General features: G+C 36.3%; 1 protein-coding gene across 1 annotated transcript; it reads right to left on the bottom strand.

Annotated features, from left to right (window-relative positions):
* Window positions 1-559: 559 nt before the first annotated feature.
* LOC127565911 (endoplasmic reticulum resident protein 44) lies at window positions 560-17656 on the bottom strand. Its single transcript, XM_052006830.1, has 2 exons — window positions 17548-17656; window positions 560-1791 (listed from the first exon to the last, which is right to left on the bottom strand). The coding sequence occupies exons 1-2, from the start codon at window positions 17654-17656 to the stop codon at window positions 560-562; spliced, it is 1341 nt and encodes a 446-aa protein (XP_051862790.1).
* Between the last annotated feature and the right edge of the window lie 238 nt (window positions 17657-17894).

Below are 17894 nucleotides of genomic sequence, written 5' to 3'. Positions count from 1 at the left end.
GTTTCTAGCTGCAGTTCTTGCTAGACAGACTTTTTATTTCACTGTCAGTTTGATTGACTAATGAGTTCATTAACATTGCTGTATCAGACTCCTTGCTGCGTATTCAAATGGTTGCGATACTTTGTTAGCCAATGTTGTTGGTTGGTTCCTGGAATCAACAACAAGCAACCAAGCAACTAAGAAGCATCAACCATGAAGTCTCGCTTGAAGAAGACACGTGCCCCGTCTTTAGTTGGTTCTCAATGGCGAGCCATGTCCATATTGGCTGGTGTTCGATTTGTCGCAGTAGCCATAAAGAGGCATCAAATGCCGAACTAGGAGCAAGCATCCTATGCATCCCTATGCCACATTGTGCTGCTCCCCACGTACATCCACTTATTATGAATGCCAATGCCAGCAAATATGGCTTATGTGCAAATATTTTCATACTTGGACATTGGATTAGTAATTCCTATAAAATCATAATTAAAGCTCTTACTTTATAAGTGAAAGAAAGAAATGCTCAAATTTGCACATTGAAAATATTATTAATATAACTCAATATTAAATTATTTTCTTCTTACAATTCATCTCTCATAGTATAGCGATTTCTTGATGGCAAGTAATCCTTAAGTTTTGATTTATGTCGTGTTTTGGCTGTAGTTGCTTCCTCCTGCATTGCCAGAGTTGAGACCTCTATTTTAGTAGGTTTAATTTGATTACGATTATCATCTTCCTCATCACCTTCGCCAGCTAAAAACTCCTCAACATGATGCGATATATGAAGTTGGCCTGTGTATAGATCACGAATGAATTGTTTCAGTTTGCCCGGTATATAAATATCCTCGAATTTGGGAAACTCATACATGTGTACGACCGAATCGATAAATATAACGGGCAACTCTTCTTCTGTTCGATCAATGTCAAAAAGAAAGTCAAATGTCGTTGCATCGACGGAGACAAAGTTGACTTTATCCAATTCATCCATAAGTTCCATTTGAATAACCTTCTCTAATTCATGGCCCGATTTCACATCGCTTTGTTGGTGGAAAAGTATCACCCAGGGACGTCCCTCTTCAGAGATCTCCTCGGCATTGTCAAAGGTCAGTTCGCGAAAAATCGGTTTACATTTGTCATGGATCCATTTGTACATTTCACTGAAGCCAGACATGCTTCCATTATAGTCGCTAGAGAGGTCCTCCTCTTCAGCGAGAGCCAAATTTTTTTGGAAGACAATTTTATTTCTACCAGATGGATTCAAGGACTTGGCAGAATCTCCGAAACTGGCATAAAAATGGCAATGATAATCTCGCAGAGCAAGAGAAGTCTTGCGAAATACTTCGTACTCCAGGTGATTGCTACTCTCAAAGTATCCAAGTACGAGATTCTTTTGGTTCTTCTGTTGCTGCAGATCACTCATTGAACAGAACTCTTCTATGGGATCGCGGAGTTCCTTGTGGATGAATTGAATAAGTGCATCCAATGTACGTTCTCCGCGATATTCGATCTTTCCAACTCGACCAAATCGGAATATCCTTATTGTTGGATATTTACCAATATTGAATCTATCCTCCAAATTAGGATAAGCTGCGCAATCGAGCTTCGCCAATGAGACCTTGCCGTTGTCACCAAACTCTGCCCTCAACTGATCAGCAGCTGCATCGAAGACGGGCATGAATTGCATGCTATATCTGCATTGCTCTGAATAGAAGAGAATCAGCACCAAGTCATTGCTGTGGAGAACACCACTTAGAATCTTTGGATTCAAGGCAATCGCTTCGCCAGCTGTGAATCCGAACATCTGACTTAACGCTAGAAGGAGCGTTATAAAATACCCAAGTTTTCGACTCATTGGCAACGGAATTAAAACTGAAAAAGGCAAGTCAGTATATGTTAGAAACTGAACAGAGGAACTAAACAATTCATTAAAGTATAAATTAGTTCCATAGTAAATTAATTTGCTTCAGTTTTATGGCGTATCTTGAAATTTTCTGCCTTGAGTTTAGGAAAAACAATTGCCAATAGATCCACAATTTATGTAGACACTCAGTATGCATTTATCATAATAAAAAGTGTTCAATCCCCTAAAGTAAAACAGTTAAAAATTGTATCTATTCGTATCATCGTTATATAAAATTATTTTCTTAATTGGTCATAGGGCCGATTTTTCATATAAATTAAGCTTCTGAGTTTTTTTACATGGAAAAAATAAAATTTGTTATAGTGGACTTTATTGAACCAATACTTTTTTTAGGCAATAACTATATGTAACCTTATGAGACTTTCTAGTATATTAAAATGTTATCATAATTAAACCGAAGTAATATAAAAGTTTTTAGAGAAATGGGCAGCATTTTTGTAGTGATATATTATGACTAATGATTTAAAAAGATAAATGTTCAAATATTTTCTTTTCAGAATTTATATGTCATTAATTGTTTAAAAATATTTGAATTTATATTGATCGTTTTTAATTCTGTCTGTTTGCAATCATAGATATGATATATTGAAAAATATATATAATATGTATGTATAAGTCTAGAGTCTTCATTTTTATAAAGTATTTAAACAGTTCTATTTGGCTTTGCTGATTGAAGTGTAGTGGTCAGCTATTTTATGTATTTCATTTAACGCACAAAGTGTATTAAAGGCTGAAACTCATTAAAAGAACCGCATCTAATGAAATAATTGTAAAACGCTATTTACAAGCATTTAATGCCAATACTATTTCAATAGCAATTTCTAAATGCAGACAATTAAAATATGCCATAATTACGAGTACGAGAATTTACTCGTACAACCGGCTGGGGTCTTTCGAAAGCCCATAACTAAGCTAGAAGCAAAGCCAAAGCCAGATTCAGAGCTTCAGTCTGAGTCTCAGCCAGAGTCAAAGTCAAACCAGTCCCGGCGCAAGTAGCAATGTTAATGACATAATTTTAAAAAGCATTTCATGAATAGCCAATATTCCAGTGTGCAGACTGACCACGAACAGACAAATACACACAGAAACGACGTATAACTCGTACGTAGAGCTGATTTAAAATTCAAAACGAACAGAAACCTATATCCATATACATATATGTACGTAAAGTATGGCGTTAATGCTAATTAAAAGAATGTAATGCGATGAGTACTCGACATTCAATATCATTCATATATTCAGTCATTACAGCTGAATGAATACTGCCAGATAGTAAAGTGAATTATTTTATATAATTGTAATTTTTAGTTTGTAATTATAATTTCCTTAACAATAATTTTGATTGAATTCTTCATCAATTTCAAAATGAATTTTTTTACCCGCTACCCATAGGGTAGAAGGGTATTATAACTTTGTGCCGGCAGGAAATGTATGTAACAGGTAGAAGGAGGCATCTCCGACCCTATAAAGTATATATATTCTTGATCAGCGTCAACAGCCGAGACGATATAGCCATGTCCGTCTGTCCGTCCGTCCGTCCGTCCGTATGAACACCTAGATCTCAGAGACTATAAGAGATAGAGCTATAATTTTTTTTCGACAGCATTTGTTATGTTTGCACGCAAATCAAGTTTGTTTCAAATTTTTGCCACGCCCACTTCCGCCCCCGCAAATCAAAAAAATCGAATAACAAGTGTAATTTAAAAGCTATAGTAGTTATGATTCCTGAGAATGTTGCGATCAGATAAAAATTTTGGAAGTTATTAAAGAAATACTTTTGTATGGGCAAAAACGCCCACTTACTAGGGCTCTTAATTGCTTTGGCTGACAATCTGGTATATTGTGCCGTCTATGGTATATTTTGAATGCGGTACTACACCGATATACCACATATACTATTTGGTATATTTTTAGCATTTTTGCAGTATATTTGGTATATTTTGAGAATAATACCGCAAAATTTATTGATTTTATTTAAAATGCGTACCGGGTATCTCACAGTCGAGTACACTCGACTGTAGCTTTCTTACTTGTTTTATTCTTTAAATAATTAAAGATGAAGAGATGAGAAATTTATGATATTACCAATACATATATTGATATATATATGTGTATAGTATATAGTAAAACGAATTTTTGTAAAACACGGGAGAGTATTCATGATATTATCATTTCAGTTATAGATGAGATAGACTCGTAACTTTTGGGTGTATGCTGATTAAGAAAAGAAGAGAATAACCAAAAATACATTTTTGATAATTGGAAATATCTCTATTAGATGGATACTTATGAATAATCAATATTTAATATAAGATTCTTAAGTATAATACACATCGGAAAGCAAGCCTATCATTTTATCTATAAAGTGAAAAACCTTGGGGTCTAACAGAATCATCTAAAATCGAGCCAAGATATATATTAAAATTAAAATTGGAAAGAAAATTAGAATATTCGTGACTCGTAAAGCACGCAATCTCAATGTTTCATCACTAGTCCATTTAAACTCGTTACTTTATAGTCTAAAATATTCTCAGAAAATGAAATAACAATATATATTATGCCCTGATTAGTAATATAATTTATATAAAATTAATATTAGAGAGCTCAAAAGAATATTCGTGACACAAAGCATCAGTCACGACTATCGTTTCAGCTCTAGGCCAGATCGACTCGTGACTTTTGTGTGAATGCTGGTTGGAGTCTAAAAAAGTCACCGAAATATTTGCTAGTTATGCTTATCTGCTGCTCTGGCATCGTCTCGCGCTGCGAGGACATGCAACCCCCGTGTCCTTGGCGCCCACAAGCAAGCGGGCATGTCAAATTACTTGTATATAATTCACATCCTTTTGCTGGCCCTGTCGAGTGATTTATGGGCATCTTCTGCTTCCACAGAATGCCACCGAAATGCTTTTCTATAAATAAATATATGCCAAGTTGGACCACATTCCAAAACTAGCGGGCAAAATTCGTTGGTCTCAGCACTATTATCCTTTTGTGCAGGCTGCGCTGCTTTTTAGAGACAAAACACACGCCGCGCCGTTTTAAGTAATTGCTGACTTTTGCCATTGCCGAGTCCAATACCATTGAGTTATACGTTTTCGATACGAAAATTTGATATTCCGACCACATGCTGTGATTAAATTGTTATGCCATCTTTTTTGCGACATCTACTATCCACATGAACTTTCGAGGTGTGCTCCTCTGCCCTCACAGATTTGTAATTGAAAATAGTTTTTGGCACTGATGAGGAACAACAACACTGAGACAGAGGCGTGTCTCAGATTGCTCAGCCCGATAGCATACAGAATTCAGAACACTTAAAGAGTTTTCGTAAAATACTACACAATATAATATATACTATATACTTAAGTACGTCAAAATCACTATCATTTTATAGACAAGAATTTAGTATAATTTATTTCAATGAGTTCAGAAGTAATCTTAAGAAATTTCGGAATAATTTTAATAATTATTATAGTTAATATTTATTTTAGTAAAAGCATATTTAACAAATGTACTAAAAGCTATATTTGGTATATCGATATTGTCCTGCATTCAAAATATACCATAGAGCTCAAAATATTCCAGATATCAGTTAGATCAGCTTAGACCCGATTGCTGTAGGCGTTATTACCATACAAAAGTATTTCTTAAATAACTTTTAAAAATTTTATCTGATCGCCACTAAATTTTTAGGATTTATAAATCCCTCTGCAATTATTGTATAAAAATAAGAAACTTGTAAATAATAAAGCAAATATAAATACATTTAAAAAAAACTATTTAAAATATAAATCAGATTTGCAATTGCAAATACTATTTGAAATAAACATTTCGTGCACAGCCTCATATTTCGATCCGCCTGCTCGGCCATTTATCATATTGCAGAAACTCGAGACTCTAAAAAACACTACAAAAATTTGCGCAACACTTTGGTATGCAAATTTTAGTAAATTGAAAATCACAACAGAGAGCAGGGCATTATGAAACCACAAAACCCATTGAGAAATAAGTTTTGTGTGCGGCTTGTGCAGGTCCACAGGTCTAGGTTCAGGTCCGCAAACTTTAAGACGAACATGTGCATTTGTCATAAATTAGAAACTGTAACTTGGGGTGTTACCTTTTTGCTGTTGGTCCAAGTCAGAGTCCGAGCACACACTTAAATTTATTACAAATAACTCTGGCTCTGTTTTTTTGCGCTTACATTGTGTTTTAAACTCATCCAACAGCTCGGTGTGGGGTTTTATTTTTTAGCTAAGCAAACTAATCAACGCTTGTAATTTGGTCCGGTATGCTGGAGAATGGTTTACGGTTGCCAATGCCAATGGAATGAGGCATTTGGGCCAAAAGGCATGCGGCTAAATGAAGTGTGCACATTGCGAGACCCCCTTCAAGTCTTCTGCTCTCTCGGTGCAGTGAAAAGTAAACAACAACTCGGCTATTATAAATCTTGGCCTAAGTGTTGTGGTCATTTAGCAAATGTCCAACGATGTCCGGCATGAAAAGTTGTGGGTGCAGTCAGCATAAATGGAAGCTGGGTATATAGCTTGAAGGATACTTATGATTTATAAAATGTATTAATTAAATGAACCCAAACATGTCCTCAGATTGCGATAACCAACAAAAGCGAGACGAGAGAAATGAATATTCGGTATTTGAAGCACAATTTTAAAGTCAAATTTAACAGACATTAAATTGTTATAATGGCTTTGTCTCGCCTCACACACAAAGAGATGCTCATAGAGAGATGCTCAGCAAAATACATAAGTGTTTGTGCTGTCAAAATCAAAATAAACGCAGCGACAATAATGATTTATGTGTCCATGGCCGAGGAAAGAAAAATCTCCAAAAGGAAGCCAAGTAGCAGACCTTTTGTGAAAGCTGCGATAGGAAGGGAAAAGTTGTGTACTACGAAGACACATGAGAATTTGGTGACATGCTAAAGACTCAGTCTTACCCCAATTCCATTCCTTCAGATAGCAAAGAGCGCGACAAATCTGTGTATAATTCAGAAAGAAATGCAGCAATGGAGGGGAGAATTCAGGCTGAGAGAGTTGCCCGCCTCCACTTCGATATTGAAATATGTCCTTATTTATTAAATTTCGTATAAGAGGCATAAATCTTGACGAGAAATTAGCAAAGAAACAATTGAAATATGATTGGCCAAAATAGAATAGAATTAAAGCAACTTTATCAAAATGTAGTGCATAACTTTTGCAGAAACTTAAAGTGAAGTGAACATAATAAACCAAGAAATTGCCAATAAAAACTTTCTGTCAGACAATAAAAGTTTTGTTCCCTTGGGCGTGAAATGTCAATGATGTTGACCATAAAACGATTTAGATACTGTTATTGACCCTCGTATTTTTATTGTAGCAGTTATTGAGTGTAAGTAAAGAGCAATTTTATGGTAAAACAAATATGCTTATTTAAAGGTAGGGCCATCATTGATTATTTATAATCATTAGACAAAATTACTTATAAATTATTGTTATTCAACTAGAGTTAAAAATAATTTTAATTAACATTATTGGCATAAAATTGGCTATTATTATATATTACATACTCTTGTTAATACAAAAACAATAAATTAAATATTTGAATAATATCAACATTAATTAACTTTATAAATGAAAAACGAGTCAAAAAAGTAATTAGCTTTATATATTTATATTAAAAATTTCAGACTGCAAGCCTTAGTTGCTCTGGCTCATATCATTGCAATAAGGAAATGTATTCGTTATTTCAATAAAATAATAATAATTTATACTAAAAGAATACGTACTTAATTAATAAGAATTAGTAGAGTTATACAATATGAAAGTAAATAAAATTATAGCTTAAGAAATAAGATATTTAATATCTTAACTCAATCTCAATCGATTCTCTGAAAGAACGACTTTAATACTTCAAAGCATTTAATTGATTTTGAAACAATAAAAAAAAGCAACCAAGCCATTACCAAAATTGAATTCACATAGCACACTCTTGAGCATGGAGAAGTCAAAAGGGACCCAATCAGGACGTCAGTGCCCAGGACAGAGCAAGCAAGCCAGGCTACATGAGGACAGGCTCTAGTTGAACTCGCTTTACCCCTAGGATGGCGTGCCAGCTCATAAGGCAGAGAAATGCAAAACCGCCATAATAAAGGATAATGTCGGCGCATATTAAATAAATGACTTCCGTCCTTGTCGACATCGTAGTCGAAGTCGTAGTCGTCGTCTAGGTCTAGGTCTGTGCGCCCCCCACAACGTTTACTCAATGAAAACAAGCAAAAGGATATTGAAATGAGTTGGTGAAAATGCAAATTCATGCCAATGGGAAATGACGTGTGCAGAAATTCACAGGCCGCGATGATAAAGCGAAATTTTAAAACAACACACACCACAAAGTCAGTCGGCACTCTAAAGTGTTTAATTAAAAACTTTTGAAAAGTCGCCACAACATTTAAAAGTAAATTAAAGGGGTACAGGAAGTGCCAATATTTCAAGTTGTTCCACATTTTCGAGACATTCGGGTATTACGCATTCCTCATTGACCTGTTGCCCCACTAATAGAAATGATCATACAAAAGTACAAAGCATATATATGAGATAAGTTCTCACAGGGATCGGATCCCAGCTGCAGCAACAGCTAATTACAAGGCACTGTGTCTGGCCTGGGCTGGGCTTAATCGTTGTTTAAGTACACGGTCGTGGCTTAAACGCGAATTACGCCCAATGCGCTCGCTCGACTCGCCAGACTCATGACCATTTAATGTAAACAATAATTAAAAGCATGAAGAGCCAGTCCCCGTCACAGTTCCAGTTGCAGTCTCTAAGTCTGAGTCTGAGTCTGAGTCTGTGGCTAAGTCTGAGTCCCATTCTGGCTCGAAGACAGACACCCTTCGTCGCTCTTAGCAAGTAATTCCCTCAGTTTATAGCTTAATAGCTGCAAAGGCAGACGATAAGCGTTCTTCTCCTTACTTGATTATACAGGTGGGTTCAACTACTAGTACTTTACTCCTATGTTAACCCTTTGGCTTCGGTGCTTTATTAGTCATTCAGCGGAACGGCAACGGACAGAGGTTTAGAACTCTTGTAATAGATAGTTAGGCTTATTAGGAATACTGCAACTACATCAATTATGTTTCGTATTTATAAAAAATGTATTTAATAATGTAATCTAAAGATTAACCTCTTCGGCAACGAGTATATGATCTTTTGAAGCGCACATTTTAATTTCTTGATGGTTATATCATAACTTTCTAATTCCTAGAAGTAGAGTTGATACGTTGGGAGTGTTTCTTTATAAAATTAACATGTAATTTTTCTATTGATGTTAAAATATACGATAGCTTAAATATAACCATTTTAATTATCATTTCATTATAATTCAGAATCAGAATATAAATCCATTAAGAAAACACAAACATATAATGTATTATAAATTATATGTTATTATTATATCCGGCTGAAAAGAAATGCTTGCATGTCAACGAACAACCAGTAGTTTATGAAACTTTTGCATTTAATTATAAAAAAATGTAGTCATATTTACTCTTGAATCTATCTATTAAAACAAGTAAGAAATCTAAAGTCGAGTGGGTTCGACTGTGATATACCCGCTACCTATTTTCAATAAAACCGTATACCAACACTATGCCACAAAAATACTAAAATATAAATACCAACATTATACCACAAAAATACAAAAGTAATCCGTAGGCTTTATTTGCTATATATGTCGATATTGTACAAAATATACCAGATTGTCAGCCATATCAACTTAGATCCGATTGCAATAGGCCTTTTTTCATACAAAATAAATAACTTCAACAATTTTTATCCGATCGCATCTATATACTTAGAAATCGGAAATACTGTAGTTATTATTTGTATAAAAAATAGATCAGATGTCGGTGTGGCAAACAAACTTGACGAAAAAATTATAGCTTTATCTCTTACAATTTCAGAGATACAGTGTTTCATACGAGCAAACGGACATCGTCTCGGCTGTTGACGCTGAATGGGTTCGGAGTTGATTCCTTCTGTCTCTTACCTACATATCCTGCAGGCACTAAGTTATAATACCCTTCTAGCCTATTGATAGCTGGTATAAAAATATTTCTTAGCAATGTAATAAATAAAATATATTCATTATATGACAATTTAGATTCATGCAAATTACATCGTAAGTCTTTGATAAAAAACTAGAAATGAAATTAATAAGCCCAAGAAATTGTTTGTCTTTGTTGTTTTTGTAACCTTAGGGACATAATTATAAAAGATACTAGAACTGTCAATGTCAACTTTGTTGGACATGAATAGAAATGCTTTTACTTTGCAGATTTGCAGCTGGTACGAGCTACAAATCTAAATTCGTTTATTAAATTCACCCTTAAAAGTCATTTTAGTTGCATTTTGGGGCGTGGTTTGTCTGACTGCGATTTGGCGCAGTGTTTTGTGCGCAGTCAAGTTCTCCTCCAGGAAAAGTAGGCGTCTATGCAGATTTGCAGACGCTGCAAGTCTATCGTGAGTACACTCAACTCTCTTTTGGGCAACGCCCACAACAAGGATAGAAACTATTCCGCTGTTGTTGTTGTCGTTGTGTCCAATGGTCTTTGCAGTCGATGGGGGTTGTGTTCCTGAGGGGGAGAGAGATTTATTTAGGAAATTGCATTTTTGACATTGCAGCTGAAATTCTAGTTTTTCCTTTAGTCTCTGTCTCGAGGATGTCACTTTTGTCTACGTGATTGTGCTTTTTCCCCTGCCAAAAATGTGCTTTCAATTAAACTTGGCCACAAATTAGAAGTTCTTCTCATACTTGAAATTCCGCTGTACATGTCCTATTGAGAAATGCACTAAAATTAGTTTAAGATTTCGTGAATGGTTTTAAAGTGATAAATAAAAAATTAATTTTAGTATAAGTAGCTATAAAAATAAGTGTGGTTGTCGTACATTAAGCAAACAAAGCACGACTGAAGCAACCACAAGTCAAATCCCAACCTGCAACGTGTATTTTATTATCTCGCAGTGCCCTTTCTATAGCCTTCTATTCGAAAGGAGAAGGCCAACATGCGCTAACCAAGTCAAACATTTATCAAAACTATTCGTACGTGCTGGGCCTGAACTGGGAACTGAGAACTGAAACTGGGTCTGAGGCCTCAACAGATATGGCAGTTACATCTGTGAAAGAGTGAGAGAAAGACAACGAGATACAGAGAGTAAGAGGGAAAGAGAGTGCCGCCTCAAGGAGCTAGAGCTGGATTGGGGTTTGGTTGTGGTAATCGTATTTTTCAACGAAAATATTTTTGCATAAATTACAATAACAGCGACAGCAACAGCGACAGCAGCAGTAGCAGAACAATAAGCAAGATGTCTACCAGCAACAACAACATTCTTGGCATATAATTTAGTGTCGCTTATGAAATAAACTTATCTAAACGGAAATAAAAAGCCCTCTCCAAGTGCACATACTCTCGTACAAATGTGTACAAATGTAAGTTGTGGGGGAGTGTGCACACAAACAGGTTGTTGAAGCAATAGCTGAAGACGTTCTACACATGCGAATCCACACATAAATTTTCGCGTTGCGGTAAAAAAGTATCCGAGCATCTGAGCCAAGTATCTGGTATCTGAATATCTGAGGTAGAGCGATGGCGTCGAAATTTAAATTCCTTCGAAAGTCGTAAATTATTTTTAGTGGTTTTATCAAGTCAACTTCTCGGTACGAGAATGAAGTGGATGTGTGTGAGAAAGCTGTTGTGGGTAGCAAAGTCTGTCTTAACTGGCTCGAAAAAAGCGAGTTAGTTAATGACAATTACGAATTGACGCTTTCTGACTTGAATAACTCATTACAGCTTCCGCTGTGTGGCCCGCAGGCGCTTATGAGTGCATTCAATGCACTCCTTGACAAATGATATACATAGCAATCATCTGAGGGCCTGTTGTTGTGTCTTTGTGCGCCGCATTTCATTCATTCATCAAAGCACACAACACTGTAGGCAACGCAACGCAGAGCTGAGAATGGGATTTTGCAGTTGCCATGCTGTACAAATAGACAACACGGTCGCAACCGTTGACTAGTAATTAAGGCGACAAAACACTCATAAGTGGGCGTGGCACAGCTGATGATGTATGGTCAGCGTTAAGGCGTCCCAGCTTGCCACACTGCAAGTGCAACAGCTTCCATGGCAGTGGCAATGGCAGTCGGCAGTCAACAGTCAAGAGTCGACTACCGACTCAGGTCGAAGAGCTCAACTTCAGGCGCCAAGATTAAAGACATTTTTCTGTGATTTATTTTTCTGCAGGCGCTACTGTCGTCCCATAATAAAGCTGACTACAATTTTGCCAATGACTCGAGCTCCCGTAATTTTGTTCCTCTGCAAGTCGGTAGAAGTGCTGTTAGCTTCTTCAGTGAACACCGCCACTTTTATTGCTATGCCAATTGTTAAATTCATTCACCTTTCACCAGCATACAAGTGTGTCAAATTGTTGAAGAATTATATTATAATGGAATTATTTAAATATTTATTTTATCTAAAATTATGAATTCTATGATCACATACCATTAAAGACTTCATATATGACGCTGTCTATACACACATCTAGAAATTTTCTATCTTTCTTCTATCATTCATATTATTTTTAATAATTCTTTATTCAACCTCTAATTAAGTTTACCAATATTTGCACTTGAAATATTTGAATTTCTTTTCCGATAAAATCTTCAAGTCATCGTCTATCTCAGCGCCTTTATCCAATTTGCAAGATCATACTGTTCAACATAAATTGATTCAAATTCAATGGCAAATTAAGTGGCGCTATAAATCGGCACATTTAAATCACTTGACAAAGTTGTTGTCGGTGTTAGAGTTGGGTCCCAAGGAACACATGCCAGTCACTGTGAACCCCAAAAACAGCGCCACTCAGACGAACAGACAGCGAAGACAGAAAGAAGTCAAAGAGCCAAACTAGCAGGCAGTCAGTCGGTCTGCTTGTTTAACATAATCCTGGCCCGTAAGGCTGACAAAATGCGTCGGCAATTTGTTTATTGGCGCTGACTTTGCTGTTGCCGTTGCTGTTGCTGTTGCTGTTGTTGTCGGCAAACATGCCACAAACTACGCGCTGCAAATAAATCACCAAAAATATTTCAACTACACTCGCTGCCTGGAGTCGGATTTGGATTTGGTTTGCTTTGCTTTGCTTTGCTCTGGTAGCTGTGGCAGAAGTCGAAGTCAAAGCGACCCACACCGCCGGCATATGTTTTCGCCAGTTCCTTTGGCAGTCGGAAGTTTGCAATGTTTCGACAGGAAGCGGCTGATTGTTGTTGTTGTTGCTGCTGTTGTTTGTTTGTCATTGAGCTTGTGCTCTGTGAACTGTTATTTCGACGTTGGCCTGACACTTTGACTTTTGCATTGAAAGACACGCATTGTATGCGACATCATTGCCTCTGCCATTGCAGAGTGAATTGCGCTAATTCATTTGTCAAGTGCTTGGTGAAACTCGTGAATCATCGACGATGATATTGATGCTCCTTTGTCTGATTTTCGACTTAAGGATAACCGATTTGGGTCATTGACTTTTAGCTTAAAGCTACACTCCTGCCCAAAATTATACGACACCTCTAAATTTTTTGTTTCGGCGCTTGTGGCAGAATGGGAAAACGAAAAAGATCAAAAAAAAGTATGAGGAAAGATAGCACAAAGAGTAATGCACAAAATGAGATATTGTTGACTCTGTTTGGATCTCCCGTTTTCAAGTAACGGTAAAAAAAGCACACACGCTTCAATTTTAGCTAGGCTGCACGTGTATCAAAACTATACGACACATTTCAATATTTCTATGCACAGTCAAGATTTTATTTATTTTTTGATTAATTATTTAAGATTATTAGTTAATAACAGCATTTTGATCTTTTTTTAGTTCAAAAATTCTTTTAGACATTGAATTAATTAATTTTTTTTTTAATTATTTGGCCTGGGAAAGACCATTGCATCAAAATCTTACGTCGACGGTCTCAAATTTACTGTTTTCGGCATAATTTCGACTGGCTCAGATACTCCATCTGTTTTATATTGGGTTAAGGCCAGGAAAGTAGGCTGGGCAATTCAAAACATTTATGTAATGCTCCTTAAAACCCCGTTGCGTTACTTTGCATTTATGAATAAATGCCTTATCCCACATAAAAAAAAACATTTTTTTCCTCGTTATGTTTCAAAAATGGTAGAAGACGATTCTCTAATACTTTTTATATTCATTCGTGAGCTTGTGAAGCACAGATAATGCGTTACAGACGCATGGAAGGCTCTCCAAGCCATTGCGGATCCACCTCGGAAATTGCGCCTTGAAAACATAAGAGGATCTCTATGCAAATCTCGCCAATAATGTCGAAACTCATCTAGGCCATACAGATTACATATTTTCTCATCAGAAAAAATGATCTTAGTGAGAAATATTGATAAAATCTTCATAAACAAAATGAAGGTGAATTTCCATACCGAGTACCCAGTTTATCTTCAATTTTTTTTTGAAGACGTAATTTTTTTTTGGTGTTTTAAGTACCAAGTCTTTCTTAAAACTCCTCTTACAATATTATCCGAGGTTTGGAAGTTCGCCAGATAGTCAACTGAGACATAGGATTACTTAAACAAGCAGCAAGGGAGGAGTATGATGCAAATGAATTGGTTAATTTTTTTATTGTGCGTCGTTTATCACTATCAAACTGTTTGGGTTTTCTCCCGGAGCTGCGTTTAAAACCGTATGCATCCATATCACTTATAAATTTGATGATCACACATCATTTTTGACCCAACATCTTCGATATTTGGCTTATATTGAAGCCGACATCGTTATTAGCTTTATTTCTTCCATTTTCTTCATTATTTAATATGCAACCATGCGGCATTTTATTTTAAACTTATTAAATGTTTCATAAAACTATAAAAAAATTTAATTCCCACCAAATTTTTCTCTCCAGCAGCAAAAATTGAAATGTGTCGTATAGTTTTGATACACGTGCAGCCTAGCTAAAATTGAAGCGTGTGTGCTTTTTTTACCGTTACTTGAAAACGGGAGATCCAAACAGAGTCAACAATATCTCATTTTGTGCATTACTCTTTGTGCTATCTTTCCTCATACTTTGTTTTGATCTTTTTCGTTTTCCCATTCTGCCACAAGCGCCGAAACAAAAAATTTAGAGGTGTCGTATAATTTTGGGCAGGAGTGTACAATACTCAACAATAATTAAATATGCTTTCTACTTTCGGTACTTAGAATTATTTTCCCTAAAAAACAAAAACAAACAAAATTAAATCGCATTCCTAGCGACTCTCATAAATCAGCGTGAAATTCTTAGCCAAAAGGTAACAAAAGAATGTTTTGCGTTCTGGCCACCATTTTCAAATTTTCCTTGCATTGTTTTCACTTCACCGTTTTTTCTCTCAGTTCATAGCCGTGTTACCTTTTGTCAGGTAACATGTGGCCCATAAATTATAAGGCACAAGAACACACACATGTGAGTGTATGTAAGTGATTTAAAACAGCGGAAGACTAAATGAAAATGTAATGATAAGAAAATTCTCGCTGACGCCCCTGATGGGGTTGAGATGCGGAACATTTCTGTACAAATTTTTAATGAATGTGGGAAGTCCTTATCGTACAAGCCTGATCCTTAGTGATAAGCGGCTGTGGAGTTGAGCAGCTTAAGAAACACCATAAGAGTCTTAGCTAAATCTGTTTTGAGCATACATTAAATTAAATTTCTTTGAATTTAATAAACTAAGGCAGAAGATATAATTATATATTGCATTATTTTAAACTATTTGTATTTGAGGAAAAGACCGAAAACCTATTTATTTTAAAGTCTAAATTTATTTTTATTTAACAGCACTTGATATTTGTGCTCGATGAAGATTTTTTTTTAATTTTTGTTTCGCACACTTCCGTATCTGCAAATTGAAGAAAACCGGATAACAAGCTTTATTTTAAAGCTAGAGTTGCGATTTCTGGCACCCACAGTAATTACTAAGCTATTTATGATTTCCAATTTTGGTTGATATGGCTCCGACCGGATAAAAATTGTCGAAGTTACGCCTACGTTTATGCCTACTGCAATCAGGTCTTAGTTGCTTTGACTTTTTTAAAAATCCATCGAATTGTGAGACTTGAAATGATAATTAAAGCGAAAATTAAAAAAGTTAAGCATTTCTTCATTGAGATTCTAACGAAATCTAATTTGGCAATTGTAAAATTTTCGTAATTTAGCCGATTTTTGTTACGTTTATTATTAACTACAGTATATATGATTTATTAAAATTTGGTTGCAATCAGATTAAAATTGTAAAATTGTATTTTTGTATGACAAATAACTCCTTCGGTAATCGGGTCTTAGTTGCTATGGCTGATAAAGTGAAATATTTTGAATATAGTACAATATCGATGTACCAAATACAGCAATCTGTATATTTTTGTATTTTTAGTATATTATTTTGGTATATTTTTGGAATATGGTTTTATAAAAAATGGTCAGCGGGTATCTTAAAGTTGAGCACACTCAACTGTAGCTTTCCTACTAGTTTTCTTTTATTGGTTTACGATCAGAGCGTAGATAATCTGTGTTTGAAACTGAAGAATTATTTATATATTCGCAATTTTAAAAAATCAAGTAATAAATTTTTTAAAATTTAAAAACACATTTTCGGTTTATTAAGTTTCAGTCTTAAGTCAATAAAAATGTGGAATTATTTAAAGTAGCATTTAAGTCTCTCCTAATCCACTGCTCCCCCACAAAGTTGTGCCCCTGAGGTCGCAGCGGCAAAGTGGCAAACAAAAGCTGCCAGGATTGCCGCAAGCTTGTCAAGTGTCACACACACACATGTGTGTGCGACTCCACCTGTGTGTATGTATGTGAGAGTGTAACCTGCCCCTTTTTAAACCGCTTAATAAAGTCACTTAAGCCCGACCTTTTGACTACGTTACAATTGACACGAGGAGAGTGTTCCCTTGTCTGTGTGCGTGTTGACAAAGGCTGTCCTGTCGCGCTGCCATTGTAGTTGCTGTTACAAGACACACTCGCACACACACTTTGCCACAGGCAGCGTGACATCATGTCTTTTGTTGCGGTCAACCGGAAAACTGCAAAACATGTCGCCCAAAAAGTCACATGCCACCCCGTCCCATGTCCCCTTGCCCCTTACTTTGTATATTGTTGCTTGCCTTGTGTCCTGTGCCTGTGTTTAGCAAGGACAGGCCACGTTTGTCATAATACAAACACATACACACATATGCACACCCAAACAACAAAAAAAAAGGATCACAAACAAGTCTGTCAAGTTTTCTACTTACAAAATACCTGTCGCCGTCGTTTATTCAAGAGTGAATGTGTGTTGGGTATGTGTGTGTGTGTGTCGCACACACAAATGTGATAAATACGCGCTACATAATATTGTGAATCATTAATAAAAAGCTGCCCTTGGCGCGGGGGTTGCTTACTCGCTTCGCTGGAGACGTGGCAAGCAACCCCGCTTCACCTGACATTGCAAGACTCATCCTTAGACCTCAACACAATGATCCTATATAAACAGAACATTGTGTCCGAAATGATTTCATTTGTGGGAATACATTTGCCTCGTTCTGCTTTCTGTGCCGGACTCAAGTAATTTGTACAATTTTTCAGCAGCATCATGTGTTTGCCCGTATCATGCACATTATCAGCCGTATCCTCATCGTTGTCCTTGTCGTTGCTCCTGCTCTGGCTCTTATTGCTGTTGGTCATTACGGTCATTAAGCTGTGTCTGTGGCTATTGCCGTCGGCAAACGCTCTACGCGTCTTAATCCTTGGCCCATTTGACGGGCTCTCTGTGCTCTATGCTACGTCTAACAATCGTTAGACAGCTGCAGCTATGCCCTGGGCTACCTCGAACCCGAAATCCTGCCACTTTGTAGCTGTTAAGCCTCCTCCACACGTTATGACGGATTGCCCTTAATGTTAACTTTAATTTGATCAGATTTTG

This window comes from Drosophila albomicans, chromosome 2R (genome assembly GCF_009650485.2).
Source record: "Drosophila albomicans strain 15112-1751.03 chromosome 2R, ASM965048v2, whole genome shotgun sequence".
Taxonomy (NCBI): Eukaryota; Metazoa; Arthropoda; class Insecta; order Diptera; family Drosophilidae; genus Drosophila; species Drosophila albomicans.
Note: the sequence above shows the minus strand (reverse complement) of the source record. Positions and strands in the feature narration are given on the sequence as shown.